Below are 15911 nucleotides of genomic sequence, written 5' to 3'. Positions count from 1 at the left end.
ATCAACTGGGAAGTAACAGTTGTTGTCAACATAACCACGGTGAGTATATTTTGATACTTTGTGTCTAAATAATGCTGACTAGCCTACTATGTACAGTTATCTGCATCCCCCCATAGATTAACTGTCTTCCCGTATGGTTAAAAAAAAAAAAGACATGTAATGTATACATGGAGTTTTTACAGCAGCATAAGGCAGTATCCTTGGTGCTGTGTGGGGCCCGGGGCCACTCTCGTACTGACCGCCACGCCCCGGTACAGTTGCGCCTCCCATTCACAGCCGCACGGCTCCGTCGTGTGTTCATTCTCCTGTGTTGATGCCGTCCATCCCACTCTCCATCCGTGAAAGCAAATTTAAAGCAACTTTTTGAAAAAGTGCCCCAAACATGGCTTACACGACAGCGGGAGGGACTAAGAAGAAGGTCTGCTACTACTATGACGGTATGGGACATCCCGAGTGTGTGAATGAGCAGCCCGAGTCACTGAGGCAGCTGGCAGGCTAACGCTGTTAGCCGCGGAGCTAGCCGGGTTAGCTGGTGCTGCTGGTGAATGTATGGTGTTAACCACTAGCTAGCTAACCATGAAGCTAACGACATCGCTTGAATGGCCTTCGTGGTGCTTATTTAGTAATACCCAGCGCGTTAACTGGTTAAAAAAATCATAAAGCTCACATATATGCACATTATCTGGTGAGAGAGCAAAACTGAACGTAAGGTAATGTTAAAGTAAATGTGTTTAATTAGCTAGACATGAATGTGCTTTTACATTCTAATCCCAGCACTCTTTATTGGCTCATTGTTTGAGTCATATCGGACACCGTTGGGCAGATTTTGAGCACCGCTCTATTCATATCAACCTCACAGTAAATGAGAAATGGCAAACTTTAGATTGAAATAGTCAAAGTGGAAATTTTGACTCCTCAAAGCGAAATGTGCAACTATCTCACGCACAATGTGCACAGGCCCTAATTGTTGCGGAAGGTTACTCAGCGGAATGAGTGTTTCCGCCTGTGTGGGTCCAGATGAGCAGAATTAACAGTACAGGAAACAATTTTGACCCTCAAAGTTTACCCGAGTCCTCCCCCCAGAGGAATCACTTATTTTTAACTCAGCACTTCAGGTCAGTGAGGACATAATTAGTCACAGTATCTGCTGAGCTGGCTTTCCTATTCATTTACAGTGGTACAGTCCCTAAAGGTGTCACTGTGTGCCATCACAATGGACTGGCTTTCTGTTTTGGGGCTTCTGGGTAGAGATATTGATGTACACTAATATTCAGGGTTCCCGAAATCATGGAATACCTTAAAAAAAAGTCATTTTATTCCACAATCACATTTTCCATGTCTGGAAAAGCCATGGAATCGGTAAAAGTCATTGAAAGTTTTGGAAAATTCATGAAAATTTTGTTGTGTGTAATAAAATTGATACAGTAGTCATCAGGGCAGACACTGTTTATTTGTACCTAATGAAATCGATGACTGATCTTAAGAACTGATATGCATTTTTTAATAACAATGACAATATTTCTGTCAAAATTTTGAATTTGGAATATAACAAACTCCAGCACAAAACTTTGTTTAAATGCCTTTGGCAAATTTCATATCAAAACTGAAACTGTCAACATCATATACAGCAAGTTCCCAGCAACTTTTTTTTTTTTTTTTACAAAGTTAAATGAAAATTTAAATTAAAAATGACTAAGTAAAAATAGCTCCTAGAGGTTTTTAAAAGTGAAATTCCAACCATGCTGACACTTTCTATATTTAATTTAATTTATTAATTAATTTAATCAGCAATCATTAAAGAAAATACCAACACTGATACATGGCAAAATGCCAGATATCAGCCCTAGTAATCAGCCAGGCTGATAATTTGTCGACCACTACAAACGCAGTATTGAGAGACGCATGAACACTTTGTCGGTTTGAGTATTTTCTTAGGATTTGCGGACAAGAAATATACAGAATAGTGACACCCTCTTCCTTTTATGATCACCTTGAGACTGCATATGGAAAAGGTATTTGGTTACTGTATGTAGATATTTGAATCTGTGAAGCATGTTTTGCATTAATGATGTGTTTTTGGATACACAGTTGAATTAGTATTCAATACTGGTTTATGGCTGCTTTTCTTAGCATGCATTTGTTATTAATGGCCCAGTTTGAGGCCATGGAGATGCTCATGAGCAATAAAGCTCAGTAGCATCAGGATATGTATAAGTATTGTTATATGAAGCTAGATAGCATCAGGGATTTTGGTCACTTTAAAATGTGTTATGATACTTGATTTGTATTTGTGTTCTATTGCGCTAAATGTAACTGTTTTTCTTTCCCTGGTCAGCATATTATCATTTCTCAAAACTTTATTACGTTTATATATTCTGAGAAGTCCACTAGACATCCCTAAAATGTTGTAACAGCACTAATATTGAGCATTTGTTAAAAAATAAAGCCAGTATTTGTCAGGATCCATCAGCCATCTCTGTTAGACTAGTTAGTACATGACATATAATATTGCTTGTGAATTAACTGGTTATGTTTCCCTTTGCAGGTGACATTGGAAATTATTACTATGGACAGGGACATCCCATGAAACCACATCGTATCCGAATGACTCACAACCTGCTTCTCAACTATGGACTATACAGGAAAATGGAGATATATGTATGTTTCTAATCACTTCATTATTTAATTACACCCTGTGTTGTCTGCTGCGTGTTCCAGCACAATGTAAAATGCAATTAAAACATAGCAGTAGTCGTCTTCGCTTCCCTAATTTTCACGCAGCTGCTTTGTTTTGTGTTTCAGAGACCGCACAAAGCCACAGCAGAGGAGATGACAAAATATCACAGTGACGATTACATCAAGTTCCTCCGATCCATACGGCCGGACAACATGTCCGAGTTCAGCAAGCAGATGCAGCGCTGTGAGTAACGTGCACGCTCCTTGCGTGGGGGTTCTCACTAATGCTGCATTATCTACTTATCTATTTTTTAAAATTAATTCTTGGTCTTATACATTGTCACAAAACACCCTCACAATGTCCCAGACTCCAAGAAAACATCTAAAAAAAAAACTCATTTTGTCTGACAGACCCACATTCGAGTACTAAGTATTTAGCATTTTTTAAAATTTAGATTAATAATTATTAACAAATTAGTATTAATTAATTATTATCAAAATTGCACGTTTGCTTTGTGGTGATTAGACCAGCATTGCACTATGTCTGGGGGGAGGTCTTTTCCCAACTTTTTCCAAGTTGGGAAAAGAGATTAATAGAAAAGGGGTTGTTTCCAGCACATCACATAGGTGCAAGGCGATTAAAAAACAGCGTACGTGAGGACAAAAGTAACACCTGCACACTTACTGCATGCTGCACAAGTTTATTTAAGTCAACTTTTTGATCCTGCTTGGCTCTTCGTCCGGTCAAATGTTTAAAAAGATGAAACCACACCTACAGTATATTTATACATAATGCACACAATTAGGCTGACGAGCTCAGTGGTGGAAGGTGTGGTTAACCATCTGAAGCACAAAAGGTGGTAAAACAATTGATAATCAACAATTAAAGAAATTACATAGAAAATACAGAGAAAAAGCACATAGGCAAAGAAAAACAGTGATGTCAACGCTCTTTCACAAAACATCAAACATGTCTCAATTATTAAAAACAAGATTCTTTCAGCTTTAAAGCACTTCCAATAAAGGACAAAGGTCAGATTCCAATAAAGGCTGAAAGGGCATACTCCAATAAAGGAATAAAAAATCTAATAAGGGAAGACACGCAGCTGTTAGATAAAAAAAACAGCCCTGTCATATTAATAAGCACATTTTCAGAATGTCTGTTTGAATTTATGTCTAGAAAAACATACACAATCAGAGCTATTATCATTTAATTTAGAGAAAACGTTTAATTTCATTCTCTTCGTTTCAACATCTGAGTGTCAAGTTGGAAAAAGAGATGAAGGCCTCAACCGGTCATATTCTGGAGGGATGTATATGTGAGAAAAAATTCACACGCAGATGAAAGGAGGCAGTTCTGCTGCTCAGACAGCACCCTGAAGATGATCACTATCTGTATGCGTGTTTTTCCTGTCGTGGTCTGCATTGAGTTTAAGATTAAAGTTAGAGACCAAAGCTCTCTCTGCTCCTGAAACACAACCTTTGGTAAATCCACAAATTTGGTAATCAGCTTCATTCTCTGACCGTCTTTACACTTTGTGTTAAAATGCATCTTGTATTCAGACTATATCAAGGTGATTTTAACCTGACCGCTCGATTTTATCCCAACTTTGTCTACAAGTGTCTTGAATATACATAAACTGTCTTGCTGCTTTCTTGTTTATCGGTATCAGAATCAGAATCCGGTTTTATTGCCAAGTACATTTACAAGGAATGTGACCAGATGTTTTGGTGCAAAACAATTAGAATAAAGGACGTAATAAAAATAGTGAATTTAAACAGAATAGAACATAAGATACAAATGTAGAAGCAATTTGAAAAAAATAAAAGGAAAAAATACCATATAAAGGACACTATGTATGTCCATGAGGTGAAATGGAGGGATTGTGCAGTTTTTCGGATGTAAGTTTAGCTTAGCTTAGTTTAGCTTAGCTCACTGTCAGGCTAATTGCTGCTACCGCTCTGGTCTGCTACAGCCTTGCACTTATAGTATGTATTTGTTGTGCGTGAATCGACAGCTCAGATGCATTAACACGAGTGTTCAACATGGTCGCAATGTGTCCCGGATCACCTCTGGAGGTGAATCGGCCAAAATCTGTCCTCAGTGCGATGTGGGTGTATTAAACGTTCATGTGGTCAAGCAATATACGATTGCAATCTGATCACCCAAAACACACATTAAAGCAAGCTTTAAAGGGGGTCTCTGAACACGTTTTACAAATGTCTACACTTCAACTGCACGCTGTTTCAGTATGAAAGTCAGGGTCAACTCACTGATTTTAGTGGTGTTGCAGTGGGAACCCTGTTCATCAGTAACTGAGTACTAACAAAAAACAAACACGGTCAGTATTCCCTCGGATAACGTCGCGTACAGGTATGGAATGATAAAGTATGTGTAATCAAGAGCTCATCATCTTGAAAAGAATTTAGAAGGAAATTATCATTACATTTAGATCATGATGTTGAATTATTTCTGCATATGTACACACACACACACACATATACTTTTTTCCTTTGCACTTTGTATTGTAATCTATGTACTTCTTGTTTTTTATTTGATTAATATCTATCGATTGGTTATTTTCTCTGCTTCATGCCGTCATTTATCTTTTGTATTTTTCTGTAGAAAAAAGTCATTTCTGTTTGTTCATATGAACCTCTGGCTTCTTGACATCTCCTGACAAATTCTTTTTTAATTTATCAGGATTTCATGCAGTTTTTAATAGTGTGCAAATAAACTAAACTAACTATTGTCTAATTTTGCAGTCAACGTTGGAGAGGACTGTCCTGTGTTTGATGGCTTGTTTGAGTTCTGCCAACTCTCTGCCGGGGGCTCTGCTGGTAAGTTACAAGAAAATGGATTTATACAGGACATTTGATTGACTTAATCACCTGGAAATTATGTAACCTAACGTCAAGCACACTTACGGATTGCATTTTGCATTAGACACTGCGTGCTGAGATAGACCTCGGCATGCAGGGGATGAGAGGCACCATTCACATGTCCCCAGACCATCAAAGGGTTAACATATGCAGAAAACACAGTGTCACCAGTTCACCTGGCCCTTGTGTGTGTGGACGACATCTTGTATACAGAGACGATGTCAAATCCGTGAGCATATGAGACAAGCTGACGACGCACTTTATTACAGATTATTAAACCACATTTTATTAATACACTCCTGTCAAACTTTTTCAAATAGCATGTGTTACATTTTACACCGAGTCATTAGTTATACAAGTGAGTGTAACATTATTATAACAGGACCATTATTTATAGTGTTCAGACTGTTGTATAATCAGTGTCCCTGTTTAGAGAAAAGTGGAGAGGAGCTGGTGCTCCTTTCAGAGGGGCTGCTGAAGCGTCCCCAATTTGTCTCTCTGTAGCTTTCAAGAGTATCTGCTTTTTATCTCTGAATCTTTTAGAAATGTTGACATTTCCAAAGCAATCTTTGTGTTTCACTGAAGATTTTTTTTGATATATAAGCTATAATAAAAATACTAAGAGAATAATTTCTGCTTAAAATCGAAAGTTTGTCTTTCTAACATTCAGTTGTTATGACTAGATAAACAAAAAAGTTTTAATTGGGGGAAAAAAATATAATTTTTTATCATATAAGAGTTTTTACACCCAAAGTTAGCTAAAGTGCACAATCACAAGTGTGTGGGTGTGATTTCTTCACCTGGCCATTCAGCAAACAACCGTCATCTAATCCTAATTAATGTGCCAGTTAATGTGAGACTGACAAATTTTGAAATCCCTTTGGGAAATGAGTACAGGAGGCCCCTCTCTGTCTTTCTCTCAAACTCAGACTGAAATCCAATCAGACAGTAAAACTAGGCAGTGCCAACTGGACATAAATCAAGATTATGTCACTGCACTGCTTATTTCTCTTCTAAAATGTTCTCAGAAACGTATTTCAGTGCCCCGTTTTGCCGTAGTGGTGAGCGTTTGTGAACAGGAAGTGGCTCCCACACTGCTTCCTGCACAGTGAAAATGGAGGCCAAAACAAACAAACAGTAAAACTAAGTAGCGCTGATCAAATATAAACCGAGAATTATTATTGAGCTGCATAATTCTCACCTCAAATGTTTTCAGAAACATGTTTTAGCTCACTATTTAACTGGAATACCAGATCCGGATGGCCGCCATTGTTTCACACGGACCAGTCCATAAGGTGCATTGCATTCTGGTAGTTGTAGGTTTTCTACCTCTTGAACCAAAACAAGCTTTTTTTCTATTCCCTCTGGTCATGTAGTACCAATATAACCAATTTATAAGTATTATGTGAGGGGTCTTCTTTATATCAGTGAGATACTTCTTTAAGTATCAGACATGCGCATATTTATTTAAAACTAAACCAAAACGTGTGTTTTCTTCGCTCACAGCTGGTTCGGTGAAGTTAAACAGACAGCAGACTGACATTGCCGTGAACTGGGCTGGAGGACTTCACCACGCAAAAAAGTCTGAAGCCTCCGGATTCTGCTATGTCAACGACATCGTGCTGGCCATCCTGGAGCTGCTCAAGTGAGTTTTACAAACAGCTTGAAACGCCCTTCGAGTAATGTTTATGCATGTATGTAAATGAAAGCAAGCACACAGATTCTTCATCAGAGCAGAGGTAATGTACGTCTCAGAGCTCTGATTTGTGGGTCGTTTCTCTTGAAATTCAGCATCAATCAAACAACAGACTGTGAGCACTTATCCCAGCTGTGTCTGCGTTGTTCCCGTCTCCCAGGTACCACCAGAGGGTGCTGTACATCGACATAGACATCCACCACGGGGACGGAGTAGAGGAGGCCTTCTACACCACAGACAGAGTCATGACTGTGTCCTTCCATAAATACGGGGAGTACTTCCCTGGAACCGGAGACCTCAGGGTGAGCCACAGCCTCTGTCCTCACTTAGATCTTAACCCTTAGGGCCCACTTTGATATAACACACCCTCGTGTAGCTCTGCACACAAAACGCCCTTTTCAGAATCAAGCTTGAAAAAATGTTACACATTAATATGATATTATAAATTAAGACGATTTTCTGCTTTCATTGAGTTTTTTTTTTTTTTTTTTTTTTTTTTACCAACAGCAGTCCTAATCATAATTATCAAATATTCATTCATTTTGAGAATTTTAACCCTTTGAATGCCAGGTTTTAGTCATGGTGCCACAATGTTTTCAGATTTAAAAAAAAACACAAAAAATGAATAATTTTTAGTACACTACATGCTAAATAGATTTTTTTTCTAATTATCTCAGCCTGAGGTATGTCAATGATTTGCAGCAACATTGATTGTGACGGTCCACCTTGTGGAAATAGCATGTCTTTTCTCTCATGCAAAAAAATGGTAAAAAAAAAAATGTTTTTGTCATGATACCATGTCAAAATGTTTTTAGGTGAAAAAAAAACGCACAAAAAATAATTATTTTTAATATAGTACATGCAAACTAGATTTCTTTTATTATTATTGGATTTGTCAGTGACTTGCAGCAACATTGATTGTGACAGTGCACTGAGTGTAAATAGCAAGTATTTTTTTATATATGGAAAAAAAATACATCATCAGGTGGAAAATAGTAAAAATTAAAAATTCCAAGGCAAAAGCCCAGAGTGACATCCAGAAATGATGCAATGTGTGTTTTTATGCTTTGGTAGCTGTGGGACCAAAAACTGCAGTTTTAGTGGGTTTCAATGGCAGATTTTTTGCACTTAACAGTATGAATGGAACATTTTTGTTTACACAGTGTATTTTAGACTTACTGAAGGAGCTGAACTGGAACAAAAATCCACAATTGTGTCAAAATGTGTGTCATAGGCAAGAACACAGCCAAAATTACCAAAAAAAAATGAAGAATGAAAAGAGTGTAAAATGCACCAAAGGGTTAAGAACAAGCTGGAATCTGTGCATCAGAAAAGCAATACATTCAACTGCTTGTGCTAGAAGGTTTTATACATTCAATTAGACCTGAAATGAAAGAAAGGAGGCTTTTTGTGTTCGTTTTCTAAAAAAAGCCTAATAGGCTTGTAGGTTTGCTGCAGCTAACTTCTCCTCTCTCACACTGATAAAATGTATGCATTCAGAAAATTTAGTGATGTATCTATTTTCTCTGTCTTTTTACGCTGTTGTCCTCTGTTTCAGGATATCGGAGCTGGAAAAGGCAAATATTACGCTGTCAACTTCCCCCTGCGCGACGGCATCGATGATGAGTCATACGAGCAAATCTTCAAACCTGTGAGTAGGAAACTGTAATCATAAGCATGACCTGACGTCTTTTAGATTCCACTGCACATATTTTTAACATTTTCAAAATCCACAAGATCTGATTTTATAAATGATAAATTAATAATAAAAAAAAAGAAGAAAAAAGATGTGATTCAGTCGTGACTTGTCTGCTGTGGTCCTGCAGGTGATGGCCAAGGTGATGGAGATGTACCAGCCCAGCGCCGTGGTGCTTCAGTGTGGTGCAGACTCTCTCTCAGGAGATCGCCTCGGCTGCTTCAACCTCACCATTCGAGGTACGGATACACCGTAGCAGTGTGAAATGACTGATAAATGGAAGTCATGAACCCTGCTGAAAGTGATATATTGTGGGTCTCATGTTCACCAGGTCATGCCAAGTGTGTGGAGTACATGAAGTCCTTCAACCTCCCGCTGCTCATGCTGGGTGGAGGAGGATACACTATCCGCAACGTGGCCCGCTGCTGGACCTACGAGACAGCCGTAGCTCTGGACACGGACATCCCCGACGGTTTGTCACAGATTTTTATGTCTAATATCTGCTATTGTGAAGGATGTCAAAAGTTGCACTTTTGTCTGTGTTGTGTTGAGCGATAGACAATAGTGACAATAGTGATGGATCAGAGAAGGAGCTGTAGACCTTTTTAGCTTAGAGCACCTGAACCCAACACTACTGTTGTTATCCTTCATGTGTTCAAAAATGATGTTTGTACACCCCTCAAGTGCTCTAGAAAGAACAATTTCAGAGCACAAATTACTCTTCAATAGAATGGGAGTGAAATCAAGGAAAAGTTCCTAAAATGATGAAATGTTATGTTTCATGGTCAGTCAGATTCATGCTCAATCTCTTAAGAGAAGAACAGGAAAGATGTAGAGCTGATGTAGGATGTATATGACTTTTTAATGCCTCTGCGTCAGGGACAGCCACAGATGGAAGCATTATGTTTTTGGGTTGTCCGCTGGTAAATCCATTCCTTTCTCATGGATGGGATATCTCAAGTGCACCTTGAGGGTATTTTTTTCAAATTTGGCACAAACGCCCACTTCGACTCAACAATGAACTGATTAGATTTTGGTGGTCAAAGGTAGAGGTCGCCGTGACGTTGGGGTCGTCTCATTCTCGTGAATGACAATATCTCCAAAACACTCTGAGGAAATTTCTTAAAATTTGGCACAAACATCCACTTGGACTCAACAATGAAATCATTTGAATTTGGTGGCCAAAGGTCCCTCTGGCCTTGTCTGACACTTTCTTGTGAATGCAATATCTCAAGAACGCGTACAGGAGATTTTTTTTCAAATTTGGCACAAACATCCTCTTGGACTCAAGAGTGAAAATTTGGTGGTTGAAGATCATAGGTCAAGTTCTCAGTGACCTCACAAAACATTTTCTGGAGTTTATTCGCAAATTATGACAAAATTTTACACAAATGTGTAATAGGATAAAAGGATGAAGCGATTTTATATCCAAAAGGTCAAAAGTCCTCTTCACTCTGACATCATAATGTTCTGCAAAAACACTTTTTGGCGATTTTTCAATGTCATGACTCAGAAACAGAAGGGGAGACATTTGGTCGGATGCTGACTTGGTGACAGTGATCTCGATGTGCTCACCTTGAAGCTGTGAATAGTTTTTCTGTGCTGCTGGAGGAAGATGTGTGTGACTTGATTAGTTCACAGAGGCACACAACCCCCCGAGTGTTAATTCTAGTGTGGCATCAAGTTAGTTTTCATTATACAAAAGGAGGAATCAAAACCATCTCAGAATTGAAGAACTGGAAGTGGAAACTAGAAAAAGCTGGTCAGACTCCTGCAGCACCTTTGCTTGTCCTTACGTTCTTTTTCGTCTGTGGTGTGGGGGGCTGCAGGATGGGATCTGAATGGCGATCTGGGGTCAGTGGTGAGCGAGTGTTATATGACTTGGCCTCTGTGAAGGGACAGCCTGCCTGCTACCTCTCCTCGCAGGGAGCTGACTCAGCAGACTGCCTCCTCCACTGAGTGTGTGTAACATAAAGAGCGAGGATGTAATCACAGGCTGTCGAATGGGCCAGCAGTTCTCTTAATGGAATTTCAGGACATTAACTGAACTCCCTGCTCATTTCAATCCATCCTCCATTCAGCGAGGATCAGTGCAGGTTCTAAAGGCTCAGTAAATCATATTAACAGGTGTGTTATTGCTGCTTTTTCATTCCAAACGGCTGATAATTTGACACTTTGTTTTATCTGCAGCGTATAAATCTCCCCCAGCCGTGTTCATCTTGGCTCCGTTTGCTTGCTTTTCTCATTGATGTTTCCATTGCAGAGCTGCCATACAATGACTACTTTGAGTACTTTGGGCCTGACTTCAAGCTGCACATCAGCCCCTCCAACATGACCAACCAGAACACACAGGAGTACATGGACAAGATCAAGTACGTGCACTCCTTTTCTGGAGCTGTTTCTTAACAAGGCTGAAGTGGGTTTTAAAAGTGTCAAGAATGTTTTTTTTATTATTTATTCTGATGATCTAGACATCGAATCTGATTATGATAATATATGTTTTACATGTAGCTCTTTTCTTGTCAATTATGCTCTAAGATAGCCAATCAAAAAGCTTTTTCTGGCCACCATCATAAGGGTGTGAGGTGTTTACACATTAAAATATTTTAAGCCAAAATGTTCTTTCTTGAGATGTTAACTTTGGGTCCACTTACAGGCTTTTTCCAAAGCTTTCCACTGTATCTCACAGTCTTCTTCAGCAGATGGATTTTTTTGTTTAAGCATAAGCATACTAATAAACAGTCAGTACTGGCTCCAGTCCATTCATTTCTGCATGTTCCTAAATGCAGAACCAGAGCATCTAATGTGATGATGTGAAGTATTGGGGTGTTATTGGTAGGAGCAGTCCGAGGAACCTGATCAACAGATTTTGGCCTTACTTTGCTGGGTTATAATAGTATAGAAACCAACGCTTCCAAGATCCTCTAAGTTATGATATAGTTATTGAAATAATAACTTTGTATCTCAAAATAATGATTAAGTATCTCAAAAATTATATCTCAAAATATATATATATATATAAATATGTTAGTATCTTCAAATAATTTCAAACATTTTCAAATTATTGAGTTATTATCATTTCTTAGTGTCGATACTGAGTCATTATTTTGAAATACTACCTCGTTTGTGAAATTCTAGCTCATTTTGAGATGCTACCTCATTATTGTTAAAAGCTAAGTCAGTATTTTGAGATAAAAAGTCATTGTTTAGTGAAGCTATCTTATTTTGAGAAAGCTTGTCATTATTTTGAGATACTTAGTCATTATTGTAAGATACTACCTCAGTATTTAGATATAGAGTCAATATTTTGAGATATAACCTCATTTGGAGCTACTACCTCATTGTTTCTAAAATACTACGTCAATATTTTTGAGATACCACCTCAGTATTTTGAAATACAAAGTCAGTATTTTAGATATCACCTCATTATTTTGAAATGCAAAGTTAATATTTTTAAGATACCACCTCGTTATTTTGAGGTACTAACTCCTGGTTATGCTCATTTTAAGAAAGATTCTCATTATTTTGAGAAAGTTTCTTATAATGTTGATGAAGTTTCTCATGACTTACAGCATCTTTTGTCATCGCACCGATGGAAATGAGGCTCTGTTCTTCTATGTAATTGCAAAATATATCGTTTTTAAATGTAACGGACATGAATGAAACAGAGGAACAAATCTAGCTTTCTACATGACATACATCCTGTGTCCATGTTGATTTGCTGCTTGTTATTTAAATGGCTCCAGAGTTACCTGAATGCACTGACGCTCTGTGTGTGTGTGTGTGTGTGTGTGTGTGTGTGTGTGTGTGTGTGTGTGTGTGTGTGTGTGTGTGTGTGTGTGTACACATTTTTCAGGCAGCGACTGTTTGAGAACCTGCGCATGCTGCCTCATGCTCCTGGAGTGCAGATGCAAGCCATCCCTGAGGACGCCATCCCAGACGACACCGTGGATGAGGACACAGAGGACCCTGACAAACGCCTGTCCAGTAAGACTGACGTCCATTCTCACACAGGACGACAAATGTTAGCATGCTAATGTGCTAAAAGGGTGCAGATGGTTAGCAGTATACTTGCTAAGCATAAAAATAACAGTAGATGACACACTGAGACAAGACAAATGTCCAAACTGATGAAGCGTCCCGACTGTTTACACAGGGAACTGAGGTCTGTCTGCAGGTTTTCGTCCTGTACCGTCATTAATCAGAGTGTGTGCTGTGATTGCAGTCCGCGCCACAGATAAGAGGATAGCCTGCGACGAAGAGTTCTCTGACTCTGAGGACGAGGGCGAGGGAGGCAGGAAAAACGTGGCCAATCACAAGAAGGGAGCAAAAAGGCCCAGAGTGGACGAAGAGAAGAAGGAGGGAGAGGAGAAGAAAACGGGTGGGTGTCCTTAACCCTTTAACATCCTGATCAACGTCAGTTTTTTTGTGCTGCACGCAGACGCCTTTCACAGTCGTTTTAACCTCCGAAACCTCGTTGATTTCTTTCAAAAAGGCGGAAGAGAAGATAATGGGCAGCTTGGCAAGAAATGTCCTGCAAACTTTTAAAAAATTGGTGACAAGAATATTAAAAAACAAGAGAAAAAATGACCAAAAAATTATATTTATAATTCTCTTGATTTTATATTTCAAATTATGTTACAGAAAAAAGAAACATATTTATTTTTTAACACTTTTTTCTTGGTTTTTTTTGTGTTGTTTTTTTCCTTTTTTTAAATCTTATTTTCAGTCATTTTCTTGTTACTTCTTACTAATTTTCTGCCAGTTTTTGCAAGTTGCTCATTGCGTTCATTACGTTTTTGAAAGTTATCAAGCAGATATGCTGGAGTTTCTAAAGGTTAACTCAAACAGAGAAATTTTTCCACAATGCTAAAATGTTAAATTTATATTTTTTTTCTGTGCCTCATCCTCTTCCAGAGATTAAAGAAGAAGAGAAAACAAAGGAGAGCAGCGCTGAGAAGACTGACTCAAAAAGGTGACGCATCTCACTACGTGTTTATCCAACGACGACTTCACACACACACACACACACACACACAGATATCCGTGCAACATTTCTCCTCTGTAATTCTGAATTTAATTAACTTCCTATTAAGGTCCAGTTCACAGCAACTGAATGCTGTTTAAAATTCATATATTCAGTCACAGCCTGTGTTTACAGCTGACTGTGCTTTAACATTCACTCACATTCACTAACAGACACAGTTTCTGTGGGCTTCCTGCAGTAAAGGTCTCTATAAACCTGCTTTCTGTAATCAGGGAAAGAGATTAGAGAAACCTGATCGGTGGAACTCGATTTTTCTGCCATGTTTAAACATCAGCTTTTCACATGTGTGCATGTGCATGACAAAGACAAGGGGAGAGCGCGTCGCTGTGACAGCAGAGAAGCAGCATGTGAGGAAAGATCATTACACATAGCATGAATCCTTGTATTCCAAATAATTCACTTCAAAGTCTGATTAAAAACCACACAAAGTTACCTGTAGAGGTCAGCTGAACATTAGACAACCTGACAGCTCCAGAACTTGTCCTCATTGTATCAGTCGAAATGCCCAGACGCACACATGCACACAAAAAACAGGGAATCTTGTATCACCAAAACACTTTTCAGAAGTAAGTCACCGTTCCTTAACTCTTAGAGACTGTTGGGTGCAGTTTACGCTCTTTTCATTCCTCTTTTTTTGTAAAATTATTTTGTCTGTGTTCATGCATGTTGCACACATTTTGCCAAGATTGTGCATTTTTGTTAAATTTTGGAATTTCCAGCTCAGGTCCTACAAAAAGTGTAAAATACACTGTGTAATCAAAATTGTTACATTCATACTGTTTTGTGCAAAAAATGTGCCATTGAAACCCATTCAAACTGCAAACTGCAGCTTTTTAACCCACAGCAATCAAAGCATAAAAACATGCATTGTGTTATTTCTGGGAGTCATTCTGGGCTTTGGACGTCACTCTCTACATGCCATTTCCATTAGGTGCACTGTCACAGTCAATGTTTCTGCTAATCATTGACGTATCTCAGTCTGTGACAATCCAAAAAATTGTCTAGTTTGCATGTAGTATATTGACATTTTTTCATTTTTCATTTCATTTTCATTTTTTTAAAGGGTTAAAATTCTGAACATTAGTGAATATTTGATATTTATGATTAGGACTGATTTGGTAAAAAAAAGTCAATGAAAAAAGAAAATCATATACATTTATATGTATAGTTTTTTCTAGCCTGATTTTGAACGGCGCAGTTTGTGAGTGGTTTGAGTGTATTTGACACTGCACAAAAAATAATAATGTATAAAAATCAATGTTCCTGCAAATCATTGACATATCATAGGCTGTGATTATTGAAAAATAAATAATAATCCACTGAAAATGCAGTTTGATTTTTTTTCATCTAAAACTTAGTGGCATGACAAAACCTGACTAATATATAATATTTTTTAAAGCCTGATTTTAAACGTGTGTTTTGTGCGCAGAGAGGTATTTGTTTGTTTAACATTAAAGCAAGCCTCAAGGGTGAGAATGAGGATGAGAATTTGCTGATGAAATGTTAAATTTGGTCAATTTAAATTTTGTCTATTTCTACTCACTTTGCATAATGCAGTGCACTTTTACCCTATAAACTTTAAAATAAAACTTCAGCTTACATCAACTTTTATGTTTCTCTTGCAGTGTGAAGAATGAGCAGACCAGCAGTGCCTGAAATCTTCTTTCGATCCACAGACACACACACGCAGTGCTGTCCCCCCTGAAGGATCTGTCTCCTCACTGAATCACCGTCAGAAGCATTATATTTATTATGACTCTCTATTTTCTACCTGTAAATCTCTTGTGAGTTGTGTCTTTTTTGTGTAGTATATCAGTGGATTTCTTGGATCCACCACTTGAATTTTTTTGCCAGACTCCAGTTTGTCTTTTGATACCCTTTGAATCATTTTATTCCAATGTGCTTTATCTTCT

At 38.2% G+C, this 15911-nt stretch overlaps 1 protein-coding gene across 1 annotated transcript; it reads left to right on the top strand.

The window, feature by feature from the left end:
• Positions 1-271: 271 nt before the first annotated feature.
• LOC121955313 (histone deacetylase 2-like) lies at positions 272-15689 on the top strand. The gene is made up of 14 exons (XM_042503201.1): positions 272-437; positions 2546-2658; positions 2803-2920; positions 5443-5517; positions 7066-7204; positions 7416-7557; positions 8814-8906; positions 9082-9190; positions 9283-9423; positions 11215-11323; positions 12808-12938; positions 13177-13332; positions 13869-13926; positions 15624-15689. Exons 1-14 carry the CDS (start codon positions 383-385, stop codon positions 15652-15654), a joined length of 1470 nt encoding a protein of 489 aa, XP_042359135.1. The 5' UTR covers positions 272-382; the 3' UTR covers positions 15655-15689.
• The last annotated feature ends 222 nt before the right edge of the window (positions 15690-15911 follow it).

The sequence above is a fragment of the Plectropomus leopardus genome, chromosome 16 (genome assembly GCF_008729295.1).
Source record: "Plectropomus leopardus isolate mb chromosome 16, YSFRI_Pleo_2.0, whole genome shotgun sequence".
NCBI lineage: Eukaryota > Metazoa > Chordata > Actinopteri > Perciformes > Serranidae > Plectropomus > Plectropomus leopardus.
Note: the sequence above shows the minus strand (reverse complement) of the source record. Positions and strands in the feature narration are given on the sequence as shown.

Excerpts from the sequence above, each read along its gene's own strand:
- LOC121955313 (XM_042503201.1), top strand. The coding sequence starts at position 383 with ATGGCTTACACGACAGCGGGAGGGACTAAGAAGAAGGTCTGCTACTAC. Across the intron at positions 5,518-7,065 it reads CTCTGCCGGGGGCTCTGCTG|CTGGTTCGGTGAAGTTAAAC; the intron begins GTAAGTTACAAG and ends CTTCGCTCACAG. Across the intron at positions 9,424-11,214 it reads GGACACGGACATCCCCGACG|AGCTGCCATACAATGACTAC; the intron begins GTTTGTCACAGA and ends TTTCCATTGCAG.